Source organism: Python bivittatus, unplaced genomic scaffold (genome assembly GCF_059951505.1).
Source record: "Python bivittatus isolate LINGU-HERP-01145 unplaced genomic scaffold, Pbiv_v1 ctg000850_np1212, whole genome shotgun sequence".
In the NCBI taxonomy this organism is placed as follows: Eukaryota; Metazoa; Chordata; class Lepidosauria; order Squamata; family Pythonidae; genus Python; species Python bivittatus.
The window spans coordinates 3,973,789-3,995,000 of NW_028277112.1; the positions used below are offsets into that span (position 1 = coordinate 3,973,789).

General features: G+C 38.0%; 1 protein-coding gene across 1 annotated transcript in view; it reads left to right on the plus strand.

The window, feature by feature from the left end:
* Positions 1–851: 851 nt before the first annotated feature.
* TBCA (tubulin folding cofactor A) overlaps positions 852–21,212 on the plus strand; it is a 37,332-nt gene continuing 16,971 nt past the window's right edge. Inside the window, exon 1 of the mRNA XM_007436065.3 lies at positions 852–1,034. Within this exon, the coding sequence (XP_007436127.1) occupies positions 982–1,034 (53 nt within the window). The 5' untranslated portion in view covers positions 852–981. The remainder of the gene's footprint in view (positions 1,035–21,212) is intronic.

A 21,212-nucleotide genomic window follows, 5' to 3' on the forward strand; every position in this document is an offset into this window, starting at 1 on the left:
AAAACACCGGGCTATAGGATTATAGCCTAAAGTTCATCTGGAATCCCACATCGCAGAATCAACAGTACTTACACCAGAGTAGATATTATAAAATTGTTCTGTTGTTATCCTATACTTAAACTGACTCTCATACAAGGATCCTATGGAATTTTGATACCTATCCTCCATCTACAATTATCATGATGTTGTTGTTCAGTCGTTAAGTCGTGTCCGACTCTTCGTGGCCCCATGAACCATATCGTGCCAGGCCTTCCTGTCCTTCACTGCCTCCCTGAGTTTGCTCAGTTTCATGCTCATTGCTTCAGTGATGCTATCTAACCATCTCATCCTCTGCCGTCCTCTTCTCCTTTTGCCTTCAATCCTTCATGATGTACAGAAGTGAAAAATAGAACAAAGAGGTTTTAAAAGCAAGACAATTCTAAATACACTGCTTGCAGTTCTTGAGTTATTGTTGCCATTGCCAAAATTAAATTATTCTATTTGCATTTAGGATCCTGCTTACAACTTTAGATTGATGATGAGTGAATTCTGCCACTGAAACACTGCTAACAAATCATGATTCAGCAAACAACGGCTTGGTATGAGGACTTTGTTTCTCCACGGCGATTTATTACTAGTGGGGTGAGATTTGGGACTCTGCAACATCAAACTGCTCCTCTGCAAGAGAGCCGTTTCTTTCTTATTTGGGCAGGACGAGATTTGCAGTAGAACAGCTCCAGCTGGAGGAACCTTATTTCCCAAAGATTATCCATCTTTGTTCCTGCCTCTAAGTTATCTTCCTCTCCCCTTCTTCAGTGGTACAGTCCACTGCGAGGCGGAGTTTGTATTCCAAGTGCGGCCGTTTATTTCGCGCATGCGCTTTACTGTTTGAACGCTGTTGTGCTGTTGGTGGCTGAGTTTTTCTTCCCTTGTTGCCAGTTTTGTGTCAGCGTTTCGTTTCGTCGCTGCCAAACGTTTTCAGTTACTCCCCCGGTCTCCCCCATGGCCGACCCTCGCGTCAGACAGATCAAAATAAAAACAGGCGTAGTAAAACGGTGAGTATCTGAGGAGTAGGGCCTTCTAACGGGGAGGTGTGTTGTTCTTTCCCAGAAGGCGAGTGAAATTCGCAGGGCCGCGATTTAACTGTTTTGTGTCGACGCGTTGGCTGGAGGAGGAAGCATCAGCTCAGTATAAAGATATATTCCGTTTTTTATTCAAGGAGAACAACGCTGTGGTCGTTTCCTGCGCACAACAATCCTGCGAGGGAGGTTAAGTTAAGAGATGTTGATTAGTCAGTGGGTATGGTGGCTCAGCGTGAAATTGACCCATTTTTAGGTTTGCTCGCTAAGCAAATTTGGTTTTCTTTTTTCCTTCCAGCGTTTGCCCTGAAGCCAGGGCCTGTTTTCTTCATTGGTAATTAGGCAGGTGGAGTAATGAACCGCTTTCAACTCTGCAGCGAGAGAATATGCAGTTATTTACCTGCTCATATGCTGTTTTGTAGGCACAGCTTTGGTGATTACTGACACCATTATTTATTTCTGCCGTAAGGAGGTAAATGGAGCCTTCACTGATCTGTAGCTGTCTGGATATGCTGAACTACAGTTTTCACCATTTTCAGCCATTGTGCTGATTTTATATGGAGAAAATGTTAATCCAGTGTATTTGAAGGGATCTTAAAGGAGCTAGCTTGTCCAGAATGATTCTTCTGCTTAATACGGGATAACTGTAATTGCACATTCTTTGCCAAAGTTGCTAATCATGATTGGAGTACATCCCACAAAAGTTACTTGATTCACAAATGTCAACTGTAAATCTATTCATCCTTTTTCTTGTGATTTTTGCTTATATATTCACCAGCTGACTAGTATTACATGATCATTTAAATGTGTATAATGATCAAAACATAGTACCAAGTGAGTATATGAATGTGTGAACTGGCTTCAAGTGATGTGCAAGACATGTATTAGGAATAATAGTTTAGTTGCTTATTTTAGAGTAGCACATCTACATATTAAACATAATATGTAGGTATTATGCATATATATACATACAGTACATATACATGTAATATTCACTGTTCGGCGAATTTCGTGCAGTAGCAAATAAAGGCAGTCACTGACAATTTCTCCTCTAGCTGGTAGCAGAGTAGGAAATCATTCTACAATAGCCACCAAGAGCTGGCTTTGCTGCAAACATGTCACATACTAATATGATAAATCAATATTTATGTATTTACTTAGTAGCCATTTTTGTGAAGAGTAAGAGATGCTGATTGAGCATTTGGTAATCTACATCCAGTTCTCTTTGCTTTCAATTTAGGCTGTTGGATTTCTATTCAGAATCTTCTGTCTTAAGGCTAGTTGCAGGCCAGTTGTGTAATTGTGCCTTCTGTATGTGGCCGAGCAAGGTGGAGATGCCAAATGGGGTTATTGTAAAATAACACAGTACTGTCATGGATTCACAAACACAATAAATGGTGGTGGCACCTGGGAAATGGTACTTAACATTTGTAACACCAGCTTGATACTCAAATAGCAGTTATCATTACAGTTAAGAGAATGGCCAGTATTCTTTTAGTGTGGTGGTATTTAATTGCAAAGGAACATGTAATCTGTAGAGTGTAATAATTGACATTAATGTTAGAAACTCAGACTTTCATAGCATTAACTAAAGTCAAATCTATGAAAACTTTTACAATAGATACTCTTGGTATAACGGCAGGTTATAAAATGGCTTTATGATCAGTAAATGAATCAAACTCAAAATTTGGTCTGCAGCAAAAGGTTGCAGTTTTTATAGGTTTAGTATGTCATAGGGAAGAAAATATTTTTGTCCAATTTCTGTAATGTACTTCCCTGAGAGACTTACAGTACCAATTTTCTTATTTCAGCACCAACAAAAGTTTTTTTTAACTCCTAACAATACCTGAGAGTAGAGAGGATCCTCTTACATTCCTTGATATAACTCAAAACTTTTTTTAGAATAAAGTCATAAGCAGGAAGTGCAAAGGACTGCAAACATTGTTGCTGAAAAGCTAGTTGTATTGGCAGATTAGTCTGAAGACAAGCATTTGCTTGGGTGAGACTGCTTATTTGGTGGATTTCAATATATTGTATATATATTTTTAACACAGAGCTTCTCTTTCCTTTCTTTTGTCCCTTTTCCCTTCCAGGCAGTCTTGTTCCATATTTTCCCTTCGCAGGGCAGCACTTATTCCTCTTATCATAGCTCCATCCTTGTTCTTTTCTTTTTTTTCTTCTCTGCTCTTTCTGTTGGGATGAAGGGAAATGTGCATGTGCAGTTGTGTATTTTTGTGTGTGAGAAAGAATGAGTGCCATATGCAGATGAGAATAAATTAATTTTACAAATGGCATATCTTATTTTACAGGCAATTAATTTTAATCAACAGCTATTAACTGTTTTTATTCTGACCCTCCCCTTTTTTTTGGAGTGTGGTTTCTGGCAGATGTGTATATGCAGGCAAAAATGACACATTTGGGGGGAATTTCTAGGATCTGTTTCAGCTGGACCCTAGTTTGACAAGGTGAGCAGTGTATCGAACAGAACTTTTGTTTGAGTTACAGTATTTTTTTTCCCTCTATTCTTCCTCTGGAAGTGGGTATTGTGAATTCAGGAGCATCTTCCTTTTAGATAAAAATACTACTTCATTTGCTAGATACTACCAAAATAGATGGTAAGTAACTTGATGATATTCTGTTCTGTTAAAACTCATTGTTCTGCAGTTAGTCCTCACTTACCGAAGGCTTGTTCAGTGACTGTTCAGAGTTATGACAGTGCTGAAGGAGGTTTATGACCAGTCATCAAAGTTGCAGCTGTTCCCAGGGCCATGTGATCATGATTTGGGCTCTTGGCAACTGACGCACATGACAGTCGCAGTGTAACATGGTCACTTGATTGCCATTTGTGACCTTCACAGCTGGCTTCTGACAAAGTCAATGGGGAAGCCAGCAGGAAGTCACAAGTTGTGGTCATGTGACATCACACTTAACCACGGGTGATTCACTTAACGACTGCAGCTGGAACTGATCTCCTAAGTTGGCATGGTCATGTGACATTTCCCCTTATGACTGCATTGTTCAGTGATGGAGTTACGGGTCCCAATTGCAGTCAGTAAGTGAGGACTACCTGTATTTTAATTTGTTATTTCTGCTTGTTTTATTCATGATTTGTATGTTTCAAGATACATACTTGGGTTGTTCAAATACCTAAGCCGCCTTCTGGACCTGTTTTAAGAGTTTTCTGAAGTTTTCTGTGTGTACAGAGAATGAAATTTTTGCCATGACTGCTGGATAAGTGATATGGCTCTTTGTGCACTTAAATATAGTGATAATCTGGAAAGGCCCTCAAAACTTTGGAGCTCCTCTGTCTCACTACTTCAAGGAGAGAGTATCTAATGTTTTGCACAACCCTGGTATGCGTATGTATGTATGTACACACATTTTATTGTAAATTGCCCTGAATTTGTTTGCTTTAAGAAGTATTTGTTAGAGTATTTGACCTAATTGTCTCAGTTTACCACTGTTCCAGTAAGGAACCCTTCCTGCCCAAAAAACAACTACCTGATTTTTGATATCTGATAGCATTTTAAGGTTGCATTACTTGAATTTATTTCTGTTTCTTCATTCCGTGGATCTTAACAGAAGTTTGTAAAGATGTATATGGTCCTTTTCTGACTCTGGATAATGGCTGTGATTATTTCTTGAGATTGTTCTTTCATTGAAGGGATTTTTATTTTCCCTGTTGAATTCACTAGGTTTTATAACTGTGGACAATAAAATTTCTACCCCACCATAACTAGCATCTCTATACCATGGTGATAATTGTGTAGGAAGTAGTTAAACAAATCCCTGCTGGGTCAGAAGACTTGCTAAAATGGTGTGACCTAAATGCCTGATGGATCTGGGTGGTTCCTGAATACACTTAGGGAATTTTCCCCATTTTTTGTTGGTTATAAGTGTCAGTTCCCTACCTGATCTGTGAAACGTGGGAGATTTGGTTTACATGGCCAGATCAGCCTCTTGGTTTATAAGGGAGCTGATGTCAGTGAAGCAAATGGAATATCAGCAAGTGAAGGAACTCTTCAGATAATCAGATCTAGCATAGAGTAAGGCCCATCTGAAGTCCAATTCTGCTGCAGAAGAGGCCAATGCAACCCTTAAATAGTAGCATTTTTGTTAGGCTTATGCAGAAATCTAAAAAGTGTGTGTAATAATAGACATGTTCTGTGTTTGCACAAAGTCTGAAGCATTTCTTCCAAATAACTTTCAAAATATGCACAACCTGTAATAAGACCTCTGTTGAAGAAACCCTCCCTTGAAGCTGGAGAGTAGTGCACTTATAAGCCAATCTTAAATATTCAGTTTCTGAAAAAGGCAATAGCTTTGCAGCACCAGACACATTTAAATTATGTTGATTATCTGCACATATTTCAGTGGACTTTCAACCAGTATATAAATAGTGCAACTGGTTTGATTGACTTGGTGAATGTTTTGTGCTGGGAACTAGATGTGTGGAGTGTCGCTGTGACTGTTCTCTTGAACCTCTTGGCAGTTTTCCTTATCGTTTAGCATGATCTCCTTCCAGATGACTACCACCACCTCCACCTAGTTTGTATACCACCTGACTCTCAATTACTCTGTCAGGTTATGCTTAGAAGGTGGTGAAGATCAGTTATTTGACACCTGGTAGTTCACCTATGGTGTCCCCAATTTGTTCAACATCTGTATAAAAATGCTGATGGTAGTCACACTGATGACACTTTGCTTCCTTAGTTTTGCACGGTGAGGAGCAATAGAGCAATCAATCCCTTAAACACTCCTTAAGTTTGATAATTGGCTGGATGAAGTTAAATCCAGACAGGGTAAAGGTGCTGTTTGTCAACATTCAGACTCTTACTGTGTTACTCTCCCCATGAAGTAGCAGCTTCATACTCTGGGAGTGCTTCTTAACCCCCAGCTGTTCTTGGATTTGCTCTGTATAACACTACCTTTGAAGAGGTTGCAGTTGGTACAAAATATAGCAACTAGACTGGTAACTTGTGTGAGAGACAGGTATCATGATGACTATATTGAAATACTTGCACTGGTTGCCTATTGCTTATCAGATGCAATTTAAGTTAATATAGACTTTTAATCAGTTTACAGTCTAACTGGCTGTTAAATCTGCTGGAAAGGCCATCTTAAAATGGCCATGCTATCGGAGGTCCATCTTCCTGGCACATAGGAGAAGACCTTATGTATTGGAATGCACTCTGCCCCCTGCTTTTTCAGCATTTAGAAAATCTAAAGATGTGCCTCTTGTCAGGTTTCTAATTGTTAAAATTAACACGGTTAATTATTTATTTTTAACTGTTTATATTCTCTTTGTTAAATTTTGTTAGCCACCAGAGGAAAAAGGCAAGATATAAAATAAATGTCTTTTAGTCATCTGTTGGATTGGATTTGTCCCATGAATTATGAGTTGCACAGCATAAGGCTGAGTGCATTACCCTTATATTTCTCATATTAGGGAACCAAACCAATCACACTCTCACATTTTCAGTGGAGGTATAGGAATTCAGGATCATATGCAGTAATGAAATGTTGCACAGTACACAGAGTCTGTTTAACTACAAAAAACTATTGGCTACAGTTTCTTAAGTATTACACATAAACCCACATGCACACTTTTACTCATATTTCCCTATTGGAATTTGGCCAGGTTTAGGGTCAGACAAGTCTTCAAGGCTTGATGGTAGCATGAATGAATGTAGCTATTATTTTTAGATATCATTTGCATAACTTATCTATCAGTTTGGCCTTTATTTTGTCTTCGCAATGTTAAGTAATACTAGTAGAGAAACACTCCATGCCTTTTGTGTCACCAGACATCATTTTGGTTGGCTCTAATGATTCTGTAGATTCTAATTTTCCTGGATATATTTTTCATGGACAGATAATAGAAATTGTTGATCTTTGCTGCATATTGAAATTCAAAGTTATTTAGTTTTGGAAATCTGAGCTGTCCTTCCACAGTAGTTCAGTTTATGCAGAATTCAGTTTTGGGGAGTTGCTAGAGGGTTTTTTTTTTTTTTTTGGGTAGGCATACTATTTCATCTGTTTGTGCTGGAACAAACTTATCCATTGCTCCACTAATAGGAATGAATTGAACATTTTAATGCTCTTCTTGGACTCTTGTAACCTATTGTGCAGTGATTAATTATACTAAATAGCTAGATTTTGTTAAATGATGTGGTATCTATATTACTGAAGAGTACCTGCAATTATAGTAATATTTTTGCTTTAACTAATAGATGTTGATTTTTTTTAATTCTGTCTTCATTTGTCCATTAAAACTCTGCTCATGCTCGCTCACGTGCGTGCACGCTTTCTCTCTCTTTTGGCTATTTCAATATCACAGAGGCTTTAAAAGCTGCTAAATGAATGTAGTATGTTAGGGACATGTGAAAGTAGTACTGACATTTGCCCATAGTTTCTCTCTGATTAAATGAAACTGACACCAGTAGATTAGAATGAGACTAAGACAATTCACATTGCAATTGTGTTAGTTTAACTTTAACAATCTTTTAACGCTCTTCTTTAAATGTAGCTGACATACCATAATTACAGATCTACAAGCCTTGATTATAGAATTTTGCATCATGAACCTATGGGAGAAGTGTATTGATTTTTTTTTTTTGTAAGTCAGACTTTTTAAAAACCACCTTTCCAAAACTGGAATCTTCTCAAGTTTGTTCTTATGCCTGTAGCTCTAGTATATTCCTGCTGTTCTGTAAGCAGTCACAATACCAAATGTTAAACAGCCTAAGAACCCAAAAAACATTGTGTCCCTGAAAGCTAGGAAAAGCTACTGTCTGCTGACTTATTTATTTATTTATTTATTTATTAAATTTGTATGCTGCCCATCTCCCCCCAACGGGTGACTTTGGATGGCTCACAGTTAAAATCAAAAACCCCATCAACAATTAAAATACCCCATAACTAATTAAAATAAATTAATCCATTAAAAATCCAGTATAAAAAACAAACCCTGTACATAAATACTAAAAACATTGAAAATGACGGGGGGGCAAGGTCAATCACTCCACAAGCCACCTCCACTGGTGCAAGCCCCCATCCAGCCCCCAGGCCTTCTGCACAGCCAGGATTTCACCCCTTTCCTGAAGGCCATGAGAGTGGGGGCACATCGGACCTTGGGAGGCAGATTGTTCCATAGGATGGGGGACACAGCAGAAAAGGCCCTCTGCCTAGACCCCACCAGTTGAAATTCCTTGACTGGTGGAGTCTGCAACATGCCCCTTCTGCTGGACCGAGTGGGGTGGGCTGAAGTAACCGGGGTGAGACGGCTCCTCAGATAGGGTGAGTGCACCCTTCATTTAATAGACAGATGGGCTGAAGGGTGACAGCCCATCAACAGGAAATAAGGAAAGCTGGTGGGTATGGCATGGCTGGTGCACATGTCTCTCTCTCCACTTCCTCCTGTTCCTCAGCAGCACTTAGTGTGGCACATTCCACAGTTGCCCACTCCTCTGATATTCTCAGAGCCTTTGTTCCTTTCCCCCTCTGCCTTCCCTCAGGCATACTGATGTCCCACCAAGGCATATCCCTATCCAGCAGATTTTGTCCATTAAATATGGTTTACTAATTGAGGTAAATCAAGACTTTAACTAAAAAGTAATACTGTTGTTGATGAAAATACAGGTAGTCCTTGACTTACGACCACAATTGGGACTGGAATTTTCATTGCTAAGTGATGCAGTCGTAAAGCAAGATGTCACATGACCTCATCACTTAGTGACTACAATCCTGGCAGTCCTGGTTGCCATTATTAACCAAAAATAGTGGGTCATTAAGCAAGTATCCACTTCAAACCAAGCCATTCTGGACTTGGTCCCTCCCAGCCCTGAGCCTCAGTAAGGTAGGGGATTGCCTCCAACTCCCCCCATCTGCCTATCTTCCCCTCAATCTCTGCCCTTCTGGCTGCCCTGCACCCTGCCTTGCAGGGTGGCAAATAGCCCTAGAACTGCATGACTTTAGGACTGTTTGCCATGCCCCAGGAAGCCACAGCCACCCCAGCCTGGTCCCAGCCATAGTTGCCCTTACCACCCTGCACTCTGAAACCTTTGCCCTCCTATGCTCCGCTGCCCCAGCTGACCTTTGTCATCTTCTTGCTCCAAAAAGCTCCTTTTCTTCTAGGTGGGGCTGAGCTAGGCTTTTGGCATGCATGCATTCATTCATTCATTCATTCATTCATTCAGGTATGAAGTAAAAGCTCAGCCCCACTCAGGAGCTTTTTGCAAAGGGGCATTTTGGCATGCTGCTGCTCAGGTGCTGCTTTTGGCTTTTTGTTTTTTTCTTGGCAGCATGAAGCAAAAGTCCAGCCCAGTTTACCCAGGAGCCTTTTGCAAAGGGGCATTTTGGTGCACCACACTCCAGGAGCTTTTTGCAAAGGGGCTTTTTAGAACAAAAAACCAGCAAAGGTCAGCTGAGGTGGTGGAACGCAGAGCGGCAGGGGGCCAAGAAAGCATAGATGGGGGGAGATAGGTGGGTGGGGGGAGTTGTAGTGCCCCTGTGGTGCAGGTGGGCTGCCAAGTGCCCAACTTTTGATCATGTGACTGCAGGGTTGCTGCAACGGCTATAGCTTGGGGCTGGTCGTAAGTCACTTTTTTCAGCATGTTTGTAACTTTGAATGATTGTAAGTCGAGGATTTGTACTTGTAACTGCATTTTGGACCTCTCTAATTCAGTGTTAACATAGACGTCCTATTTTGGATTGTTTGGCCATGCTAGATGGAGCTATTGAGAACTGAGGTTGACATATCTGAAGGGCACCAGCTCCTATAGCCGTAAAATTTCATTCTTGTAGATGGTGGTAGAGTCAGTTGGCATATCAAAAACACAGCAGTAATTAAAATACAAGTATTTCAAAATCAGGATTTTAGATATATGATGAGCAACTGAATAAATAAGTAAAACATGTCATAAATTAAATGAACATTCTATTTCTGTAAAATTTCATTAATCCAAAAAGTCGCTGCAGTTGTCTGGCACATGTTTTATTTTTGTTTTCCCTATAATGCTATTGGAACATCTTGGAATACGTAATATATAGATTCTGAGGGCAAGAAATCATAATGCTGAACTTCATTGTCTTCTCCAATGCAGAAATACATATTGGTGTAGAAATTTGAACAAAGAACAAGCAGTTTGGTTTGGAATGGAGAGGATGACTGTCTAGTGTAATCATTTACTTCTGATAGGCTCAACCCCTTCTGAAAACATTCATCAGGAACTGCTTGACATAAAGTCATTTTTATAGATCACCAGGAGAGAATGGTAGGCCACTTCATGGTTATCTCACAGAGTGCCAAATTACTGTATGATGTATTTTGTGTATATCAGATTACTTTGTTAGGATATCTTTATTTTTCAGGCCTTAGAAGGTAGCACTTCCCTAAAAAATTGATACCTATCTGTATACACACATTCATAACACATTAATTTACTTTCTGGGATTTATATGCCACTCCAATTTAACAGGACTCTGCATGCTGTCAGGGAAAAACCTCATTAAACACGGGAGACAGACGCACCATAACATAAGTCACTTCAAAGTTCTAAAAGCTTTATTAAATGTTAGTTCAATAAGCAAGTAAAGTTCAACCAATAGCATACAAGGTACTCACTTAGATTCACATTGCAATGCGGACCATCACGATCAAGTGGTCAGGTAAGACAGCTTAGCCGTGTGGCACTGACCCCCCTTTGCAATCCTTTTTATCCTCAAAAACCACAAACCACAGACATGACTCCCAGGATTTGCAACTGAATCATAACTTCCTTGGTGCTAATTTTACCATACTTTACCATACTTCCCTTGTCACGTCTTTTCCCATCAGTAGTTTGCTTAGTCTTGCAAGTTTACTTATTTCCTGTTATTGCCCTACTGGCCACATTTTAGCTAACTTGGCTTTATTAAATGCAATCAAAATTAACATTAAAACATACAAAAGGCTACTAAAATTTTCCTCTCACAGTGCATACATACCACATAGTTATAAACATACCACATGTTGCTGCCTTAACTTCAACAAGAAATTTAGGATAAAAAGTTAGATATTGATGACATTAGTGTTAAATTATTTATATTTTTAATTGTTTTATGCCCTACTAGGTATTAATTTAAAAATTTCTAAATACTAATATTTACTATTTTTTGGAGCCTAAAATTTCCTGAATCTCATTCAGATTACAAATTGATGAACTCTCAACTTTTCTAATCCATTAATTGCTTTGGGTTCCTAATGCAATTCTTTTTTTCTCCTGGGAGTTTTGATTTTTGCCTAACTAGGTGGTGTCTTTGCTTCACCAGCAATTTTTATGTGAGCAATCTTTGTGTTTGTTAAACTGAATATAAGCAGTTTTAGGAAGGATATGGTCCTACTTAGGTTTATCTATTTTTTGCTTATAATATTAGACTTTAAACAGAAAATAATGTCTTTAGTTTGACTTATTTGCTGAAAATTTACCTATAGTAATTTGCATGTTACAAATTTCTGATATTAAATATGCAGTCCTGTATTCATTTACCTGATAATGAATTCCATAGAACTCAGTGGCATTTACTCCTGAGAGCATGCATATGATTTGCTGTGACTGCTGCACAATTTAAAGTAACTGCCGATTTAATACTCTATGTTCTGTTAATAAAGTAAGAAGTGAAAAACATTCATTTTTAAAAAGGATAATTTGTTACTGGTACAATATTGACCTAGGCCTTTTATAGTCAAATGCCAGAAGAAAGCCTAAATTGCAAGTTAACAATTTGATGCTTTTAGCTATGCAACTTAATTTTAAAAAATGAAAAACAAAACTTTGTAGCTTTCCTTAAGAGCTAGAGAATTTTAAAATTTGATTTTAACAAAAGCAAACACAAGTTTGCTAGGATTAGTAATTTTTAGTTTCTTAGCTGTCCAGTTTAGTTATATGATCCATCCAGGAAGCCCTGTGTGCACAAGGACTTCCCTGTTGCCAGCTGTGAGAGAGAATGAGCTGCTTACAAAGCTCCATCTGCCATAGTTGGCAGTGGGATCTTGTTGTGCAGATGAAGTTCTGGATCATAGCCTTTGACTTTGAAATGGTTGACTAGCTTCAACTGTTGAAGCTTGGTTATTAAAATGCCTTAATCAAAATATTGAAATATTTTCACAAGGCCAGATTTTTGTATCAGTTCATAGCTATCTTAACTTCTTAAAATAGCAAAGTGAAAATTCCAAATGTATCTTTTGTAAACAGAATTAGAATTCTCTAATGAACATGTATCACATTTTTGTGGATTAATAGTTAAAAATAAACTGCAGTATAAGATGAGAAATCATTGGTATTAAACCTAGCATTTAAGTATATTGTCATTTTTGGGAACATAGTGAGCTGCAACTTCTGAACTCCTCTTTCCCACAATATTAATTTCAGCCATAAAGATGAAATTTGGAAGAAAGTTTTATTGCTTGTTGTTCCAGCAGCACATTTTAGGAGGACTCACTTGGAAACTTGGGAAAAAAATAAACAACGAAAGGTAGTGTGCTCAAAAGTACTGTGCTCTGAAGCACCTCCTGAAAATCATTTTTGAAGCATGCATAGTCCTAAAACTAATAATACTTGTTTAAAAATCCTAAACACTCAGAGTTATTTAAAGATTAATTCTCACCAGAATTACACTTGTAATCAGATCTCTTAACATTTAAAAAAGCACTAAAACATTTATTTTTCTTAAGCCGCTGAGAAGTTTAAAAATTTCTTGCCTACTAACTGGAATTTATTCATTCATTCATTCATTCATTCATTCATTCATTCATTCATTCATTCATTCATTCATTCATTCCCCACCCATATAAAAACATATATATGTTGATTTTATTATATGTCAAGAGCCTTTTAACTTAAAGACTTCTTATTATATAATGTGACATATATAATACTGTGATGTATATTGTAATATGTTACAATATTGTTTCATTCTATGTATTGCTCTTTATTAGCACATAGTATATAAAATTATTATTATTATTATTATTGATTTGTAGTGATATTAGTTCATCTCCTTCATATGAAAATACATTTTTAGGGACAATTCTATTACTTTGGCATGGAGCATGCATAATAGGATTCAACAATCCAGATACAGAAATCAAGTTAATGTTGACTTGACATCTATGGGCTGTTTTGGGGATCAGAATACAGTTTTTTCCATATAATGATATTCTGTTGTACAAATTGTTTTTACTAGTTTTTCTCTACTCTTGTCCTGTTATTAAAGGTTACACATTTATATTATCTTAAACATGTGACAGGATATGAAATTAAGAATTAATCCAATACACATAAATGAGTTAAAAAAAAAAAAAAGAACTCTGCCCAAAACAAAATGTTGGTATTGTTGTTACTGGAATTCTTAAAATATATGCATAATGCTTATAAGCAAATATACTCACATAAGAGAGAATCTAGATAATTACTTAGTTTTAAAAATAAGGGAAATGTTAATCAGTTGATTCTTCAGTGTAGTTTTTATTTGTTTACATTTATTCATTCCCTTTCCCTTAGCAAGTCCTCATATGCTCAGGCTGAATGACTGGCCTGAAAAGCAAGTTCCATGACATTTTTCATTGTGTTAAATCAATTTGGCTGGAGTAAGTAGATTTGCAGTGATTTGGGCAGAGCTCCCATCAGCTTTCCTTGACGCATTTTCTTGTAATAATATTACAGCTATGTAATGCTTTTGGAAAAAATAGGAGCAGCATAAAGCCAGCACATTTCTTTTTAAATAAGCTACCCCTAGAATATTATTGGAAAGTGATATAAATAGCCTATAATGGGCCTTTGAAGAGACAAATCCTAGCTAGATTACCCCTTTTCGACTTTTAGTAGATTATATTTATTGTTTTGTCTTATTGTACACCGCCCAGAGTCATACTTGTGAGATGGGCAGCTATACAAATTAGAGAAATAAATAAATATACCAGGTTTATAGATTATATTCTTAGTGTAGCAAACTTTGGACTTAATAGTCAATGGACAGAGTTTGCTGAATTTGAGTCTTGTCTGAATTATTACTCTGTTGGGACTTTCTGAATCAACAATACTTTATATACTGTAAAGAACTGTATTTGGAAGACACTGAGCCACAAGCAGCAGACAATTAAACAAGGCTTGGGAGCGAGGGATTGGAGTCCAGGGATTGCATTAGCACCATGTTTACAAAACATATTTTCTTCATTTAATCCATATTTTTCTGGAGTTCATACTTCCCTTGCCAGGAGTATTTGCTCTGATACACTTCTACCATATTCCTGGGTCCTCTTCCATTTCACAGAGGAAGAAATTACTCCCTGGTCCTGCGATTTTGCATTTACTACTTGGAGAAGGCTTATAATACTCCACCCATTCACCACAGTCATCTCTGTGATATGTGACATGATTTCTGCTTTTAGTAGCAGAAAACAGTTAGTGGCTCTTGTGCATCTCAGATTTGGCTTGTGGGGTCAGTGTGAATAAAACATTGCTGTAGAGGGATGAATAGAGTGATGGGTGGGTGTTCCTGTATTGTACAAATGTATCTTTTGGCCTTCAAAAAATCCATTAACCATTTAATAGAAATCCAAGGCTGGCCCCCTTACTCTTTAGCAAAATGCAATACATATTTATTCAGAGGTTCTCTTGTCATGTTCAGTGGAGCTCTCTTAGGACCAAGCCAGTATGCATAGTATTGTAGCCAAACCCATGCTTCTCTCCTGTAACTTACGTGCTTGTTTTGAAACCAGCCACGATTGCCCTGCACCAGCACAGCTACCCCAGTCTCATCCTCCATTACTAGATGGAAATACTTGGTCTTCTTTAGATATCATAAGCATTTCCACCACTAAAATGGCTAGCACCTGATGGCTATGTGAAAGCCCTGAGCATTTTTGCCTAGTAAGCGTTCTGACTTTCTTCTGAGATTGTCCCCAATGTATATGTGGCATTTATTTTACTGTTAAATAGCAGAAGAATTGCAGCAGCAGCATTTAAGCCTGGGAGAGGGATTATTTTACTGAAATGAGCAAAACTGATTTTTCTGCCCATATCTTTGAATCATTGCCAATATTTTTTAAATTGCATGTCAGTGGATTTTTGAATACAACTAGTTTTAGCATATTTGTTATCAACTAATTTTTGTAAGCATGTTTGGGAGAACAGCACAAATTTAAAGTAAACTTTCATAGGCTACTCTAGTTTCTCAGCCTGCACAACTGGATTTTAAAGGCATAGGTTTAAGCACATTGCTAAACAGTAAGTTCTCCTATTTCTATGGGATTTTGTTGAAAGGAAGTACTGTTATTTTTGTATATGGAAATATATTTAACAAAAAAACTATAAGAAAAGAGAAAAAAGGAAAATTTGATCAGAATATTTAAAAGATAAGCAGCAACAACTTGACCCTAATAAACAGTAGCAACTTGAAACAAGGGAGAGGAAAGAAAAATATAGAGCAAATGAAAATTACCATAAAACCTTTGTTTAGTCAATTTCAGATAATGGACAATTTTTTTTGTTAGGATTAATGTCCTAATTACTAATGTCCATATCAAGATTTTACTGCAAATGATGCCATTTACATCTATTATTTAATTACAAACATGACATAAATGGATGCAAATGTCACAGATTCAGATTTAACGGACATTTTACTGTCTACAACATTGCTACAAGGTTTTGAGTTTCAAAAGGATTGTTAGGTAAGTTCGTAAGAAAAACAAGAGAGAAGGAGGAATGTGGCTCATGGTACACCCGTGGTATTTAAGATGACTTGAAAGAAATTAACTGAGTGGGCTCATGATAATACGCTTCGTATACAGGTAGTCCTCGCTTAATAACCACAACAGGACCAGAAAATTCATTGTTAAGTGGGGCGGTTAAGTGAGTTGTGCCTGATTTTACAACCGTTTTTAGAGGTCATTAAGCGAATCACTGCGTACATTAAGTGAATCACGTGGTCATTAAGCAAATCATGCGATTCCTCATTGCTTTTGCTTGCCGGAAGCTGGCTGGGAAGGTCGCAAATGGCGACCATGTGACCCTGGGACACTGCAGCTGTTGTAAGTGCAAGCTGATTGCCAAGTGCCCAGATTGTGATCCCATGACTGTGGGGGTACTGCCATAATTGTAAGTGCGAGGACTGGTTGTAAGTCCCTTTGTTCAGCATCTTTGTAACTTCGAACAGTTACTAAGCAAATGGTTGTTAAGTGAGGACTACCTGTATCTGAAAAGATGCTTCATAGGAAAAAAAGTCAAAATTTGTTATCTCTTATTTCAGAGTACAAGTTATAGGAAGGTAGCTTCTGATTGTTAGAAAAACTTCCAAACAGTGAGATGAGTTTGACCAATTATTTAGAAGGGTGGTGGGCTGGTCTTAATTTAATATATTCAAACAGAGGCTAGATAGCCATCTGTTTGGGATGCCTTAATTTGAATTCCTGTACTGAGCAAGGGGCTGGACTCAGTGGCCTAAATGGCCCATTCCGACTGCATGATTCTATAATCAAGACTTCTGTTGTTTTACCTAGATTTTTCATAAGAATAAACACCAACAAACTGACCATTAAATTGACAGCCCTGTTATTGTGTTTGCAGTGCTAAACAAATAGGAATGTGTTTGCACATTATAATCATATATCAAGAATGCCCTGCTACAATGGCAGATTGTTTTTTATTGTATCTTCTAGTCATTTAATAGTAATTGCAGAAATGACAGCTCCTTGCTCCACTGTGGAATTTAGGGATTCTTTCAAGTAGGAAGCATAAGATTTAAAAGAAGAAAAAATGCACATAGTCGTCAAAATTGTGTGAGTCTGCTGCTGTCAACTGGCTGAAATTGTATAAAGGGATGATGACTGTTTGCACATTGCATTGCTTCATCTCTGTGCCTTAAGAGGACTATTGGTAATCATTTTCAGGACACACTTAGCATATTTTTATGAGCCTGTCTTTTCACCGTAGGTTGATTCTTTGGGTGTTACAGTGCCTCTGGGGGCATGCCCATTGTAGGCAGACATGCTGAAGGACAACAGACTCTACTGTCTATGGACAGGTTTATTAAATGCACATTTAGCAGTATGTTACCTTTGTTTACAAATATTTATTGCCATTTCAGTCAGGGAGTCTATGGTACAATATAGCAACCAATAATAATGGAACTGGTATATCAGTTATCAGAATCAAAAAAGATAACAATTTAACACAACCCACTGTAATTAAATATTAAGTGCCTCAGAGATTCATATCCTGGGCACCTGCACCTTTCTTCTTCTCAGTTAAAAATACAACCTCTTTACCCATTCACACAGAGGCTGTTAGTAAAAAAAAAAATAACAAAGTTTCTGTATGGACTAGCTGAGGGATAAATTGACTTCTAAAAGTGAAAGCCAGCAGTTGCTGAAATGTACATAACTTTATTTAATTTTCCTCAGTCTTGTGAAAGAAACCCAGGTAGAATCTTGTTTTCTGTTGAAGTTAGTTGCCAAGATTCAACCCCCCCATAAAAAAAACTTGATAACATACCCATAACTTAGACATAGCAATAGTAGTCTTTCCTTAAAGGCTCTGTGTAAAATCAGTGCTTTAACTGCGCTCCTGAATATTAGCAAGGACGAAGCCATCCTAATTTTGGTGGAGAGAGGCAGAGTATTTCAGAAGATGGAGGTCCATTAAAAAGAAGGCTCATTTCTGGCCCCCCACATCTCCCGAAAGGTAGGGACTCACATGTCCTCTGCTGTTTTGCATTGGATGGGCAGATTATATTTGAAGTAGCTGGCCTTGAAGGACCTACATTATAAGGCTTTATAGTAATAACCAATAGCATGGAACAAAATAGCCAATGCAGTTCCTACAGTAAAGTTGTAATATGGCTATAATGACTCTTAACCATTAACCATTTGAAAGTAAACAGTGGCGTTTTGCACTAGCTGTTGTTTCTGAATCACTTTCAAGGGCAGCCCACTTCATATAGAATGAATTGCAATATTCCAACCATGAGGTGACAAGGACATGCAAGACTATTGCTAGTCATCCTATTTCAAAAATGGCCACAACTGATATATCAAACACAGATGGACAAAAGCTCTGTAGGCTACAGTTCCCACTTGCTGCTCTGGCTTGAACTATGAGTCCAGGAGGCTATTCAGTTCTGGTCCTTCCTTTTAGGGAAAGTATTACAGTACTACCCTATCCAGAACTAAAGATGGAACTGTCATAGGATTGGAAGGCTTCTGAACCAACAGGAATGTTTTCTTGCTGCATTTAAATCTTAGCCCGTTTCTCTCCACATGTAGTCCCCCAGCCTGGGACTAGACTTTCACCATGTCATCCACTCAGCTTTGGGGGAGATTGATAACTAAGGTAGATAACAACAACCTCTGCCGATGGATAACCTTTCTTAGCAGCTGACGCATGGCAGATCTAAGACCACAGAGGAGCCTGTCGGCATCATTAGAATTCATAGGCTCAGACAGATTCCAGATGGTACTGATGGTATCCTGTCAAATCATTGATGTCTGTCCAGACAGTATCCAGCTTCAAATGAAAATGAATTTTATTTGTCAAGTGGTTGGAAAAAATGTAACATCAGCCTGTTGGGAATTCTTTCATCCTATCATTCCCCAAGAGGATCTGGGTCACTTTGAATAAGTAGACAGCAGTCTCTGGATGTAGTAAAGGTAGAGAAGCAACAACACTTCAGTTTTTTTACTGTCATAGTGTTGGACCAAACCTGGGCTTGTAGCCATGTTCAATCATATTCATTCCTTGTTCTCCTCCTGCATCACTCCGGGCATTTCTTCTGTCATTTCATCTCCTACAACAACTCAGTTCAAGAAGAACCTCAAGATCAACAAATAGGGAGAGATAGTTTTGGGACAATGTTATCTAGTACCTTTGCCACCTCTGTATCCAGAGATCAACTAGGCATGTGGTTTGAACTGCCCTCTCAACCACTGAGAAATTCCCCAGGCACTGTCTGAAAACCAGATAATTCTATGAGGTCCCTGGTCTGGACCACTTTAATAAGTCTTCCCCTTGGAAGATTGGAAGTGATTAGAAGACTCATAGTCATCAGAAAATGATATATTCACAACCATGGAATGCCAGTAACTTTTCTTACCACCAGAATGCATCTCAGCTGCTCTGAGGTAAATACAAGATCCCAATTGTTATTTCCATGTGAAAAGAGCTTGTGATGACTAGGGACAACTCCATGGTTGTCATGGGATATGTGAAATCCCAAGCCATCTCCTCTAGGGAAGGAAGATTTTATATTAATCTTGTTTGTTATCCATCAGTAGTCCTAGTAGATTACAGTGCATTAGAAGCTAAATAAAGAAATAAATTCTCCAGCAGTAACTGTCAAGGGGAATCAAACAGGTGATAGGGTCAAGCACCTCAGGTAGGGATAATGTCAAACACCAGAGTGGATGATACAGCAGGAACACACCCGAGCTTCTCCCTTAAGCCCAATTTCAGAAATAAGGCTTCATATCCAGAAGCCTGTGGAACAGTGTATCAGATGTCCCCCTGGATTTTGGGTGCTATAGACACCAAGGCTGCAGAGGAGAAGGTTCTCCCAGGGTCTTATCAGCACATATGCACCTTGCCTTGACTCTTAGCTAATGAGGCATCCAAAAACCTATCCTTGCCCAAGTAGGTTTCAGTAAAATACCACATATGCCCTTTTCTTCAGGATTAAGTCATGGGTAAAGATGGATTAGTATAATATTTATTTCAGAATACTAGAAATTTTAAAATAAAAGTTGGCAACCTTACTCTTGTCACACAAGTAAGGGATATAAAGCCCTCTGAACTCAAATAGATTAAAATGTAAGTGTTTGGAAAGTAACCAAATAGTTGTACCTGATTCAGAATTCTAGGTCTGTAGGAAGATAGATGCTAGGCAAGGTTTGTGCCATTACTTTCCAGGAACACCAGTAGAGATTCAGATGCTGCTGTTACATCATTCAGACAACATCTCAAATTGTAGGTTGGAAAATTATTTGTAATCTGCAGGTGTTTTCCTTCCTTAATCTTGCACAGTTTCCCTTTCAGTTCAGTTTGTTAAAATATTTTGGACCTGTCTTTTTGTCCACTCTTCAAGCATTCTCAGTGATTTTTTTTTTAAAAAAAAGGAAAGCAGTAATTGAAATGAAGATGCAGAATAGCAAAGGAAACAATAATGGATTTCAAAAGGAAATTAGAAGAAGAGAAAAATAATTGAAAAGCAGTGGGAATAAGCACTGAATTACCTTTGGCATTGGAACCCAACAGAGAAATCCTAGAAGAATGTTCAAAGATACAGTTCTGTGAAAAAAAATCTTTGCCCCCTTTTGGAGTTTCTGAATTTTTGCATAAGTTTTGTCACTAAACATCAGAGCTTCGTGTAGGTCTTGCTGCTGTATAAAGAGGGTCTGAGTGAACAAATAATACCAAGGTTTGTTACAAAAAAAATCCAACATGCAGTGTGCCAATCTGAAAAAGTAATTGCCCTTTAGATTCAGTAATTGGTTGCACTACTTTTAACTGCAATAACTCCAACCAGATGCTTCCTATAATTGGTGATCAGTCTTTCACATTGCTACATTAGAATGTTGGCCCATTCCTCCATGGTGAACTGTATATCAGCTCACTAATGTGAGATTTTTCTAGCATGAACTGTTTGTTTCAAGTCCTGCTGCATCATTTTTATGGTAATTAGGTGTGGACTTTGACTTAGCCATTCTAAAACACTGTATTAGTAAGCAAAGCATTCCCAAACACTATTGCCTCCATGCTTTACAGTTGGCATGATGTTCTTATTGTGGAATACAGTGTTTGATTTCTGTCAATTATAATGATGCCCAGACAGCCCAAAAAGTTACACTTTTGACTTAACTGTCTGTAGAACAGTCCACCTGGAGGTCCATCTAGGTGCTTTATTGGCAAACTTGAGCCAAGTAATAACGTTCTTTTGTGAGAGCCACAGCTTTTGCTTTGCTGTTCTTTCAGGAATCCCATTTTTACTTAGTGCTTTGCTGATTGTGGAGTCATGAACACTGACTTTAGCCAAGGCAAAAAGAAACCTTCTGATCTTTGGAAATTATTCTGGGGTTCTTTCTGACTTCCTGGACAATGTTATGCTATACTCTTGGGGTAA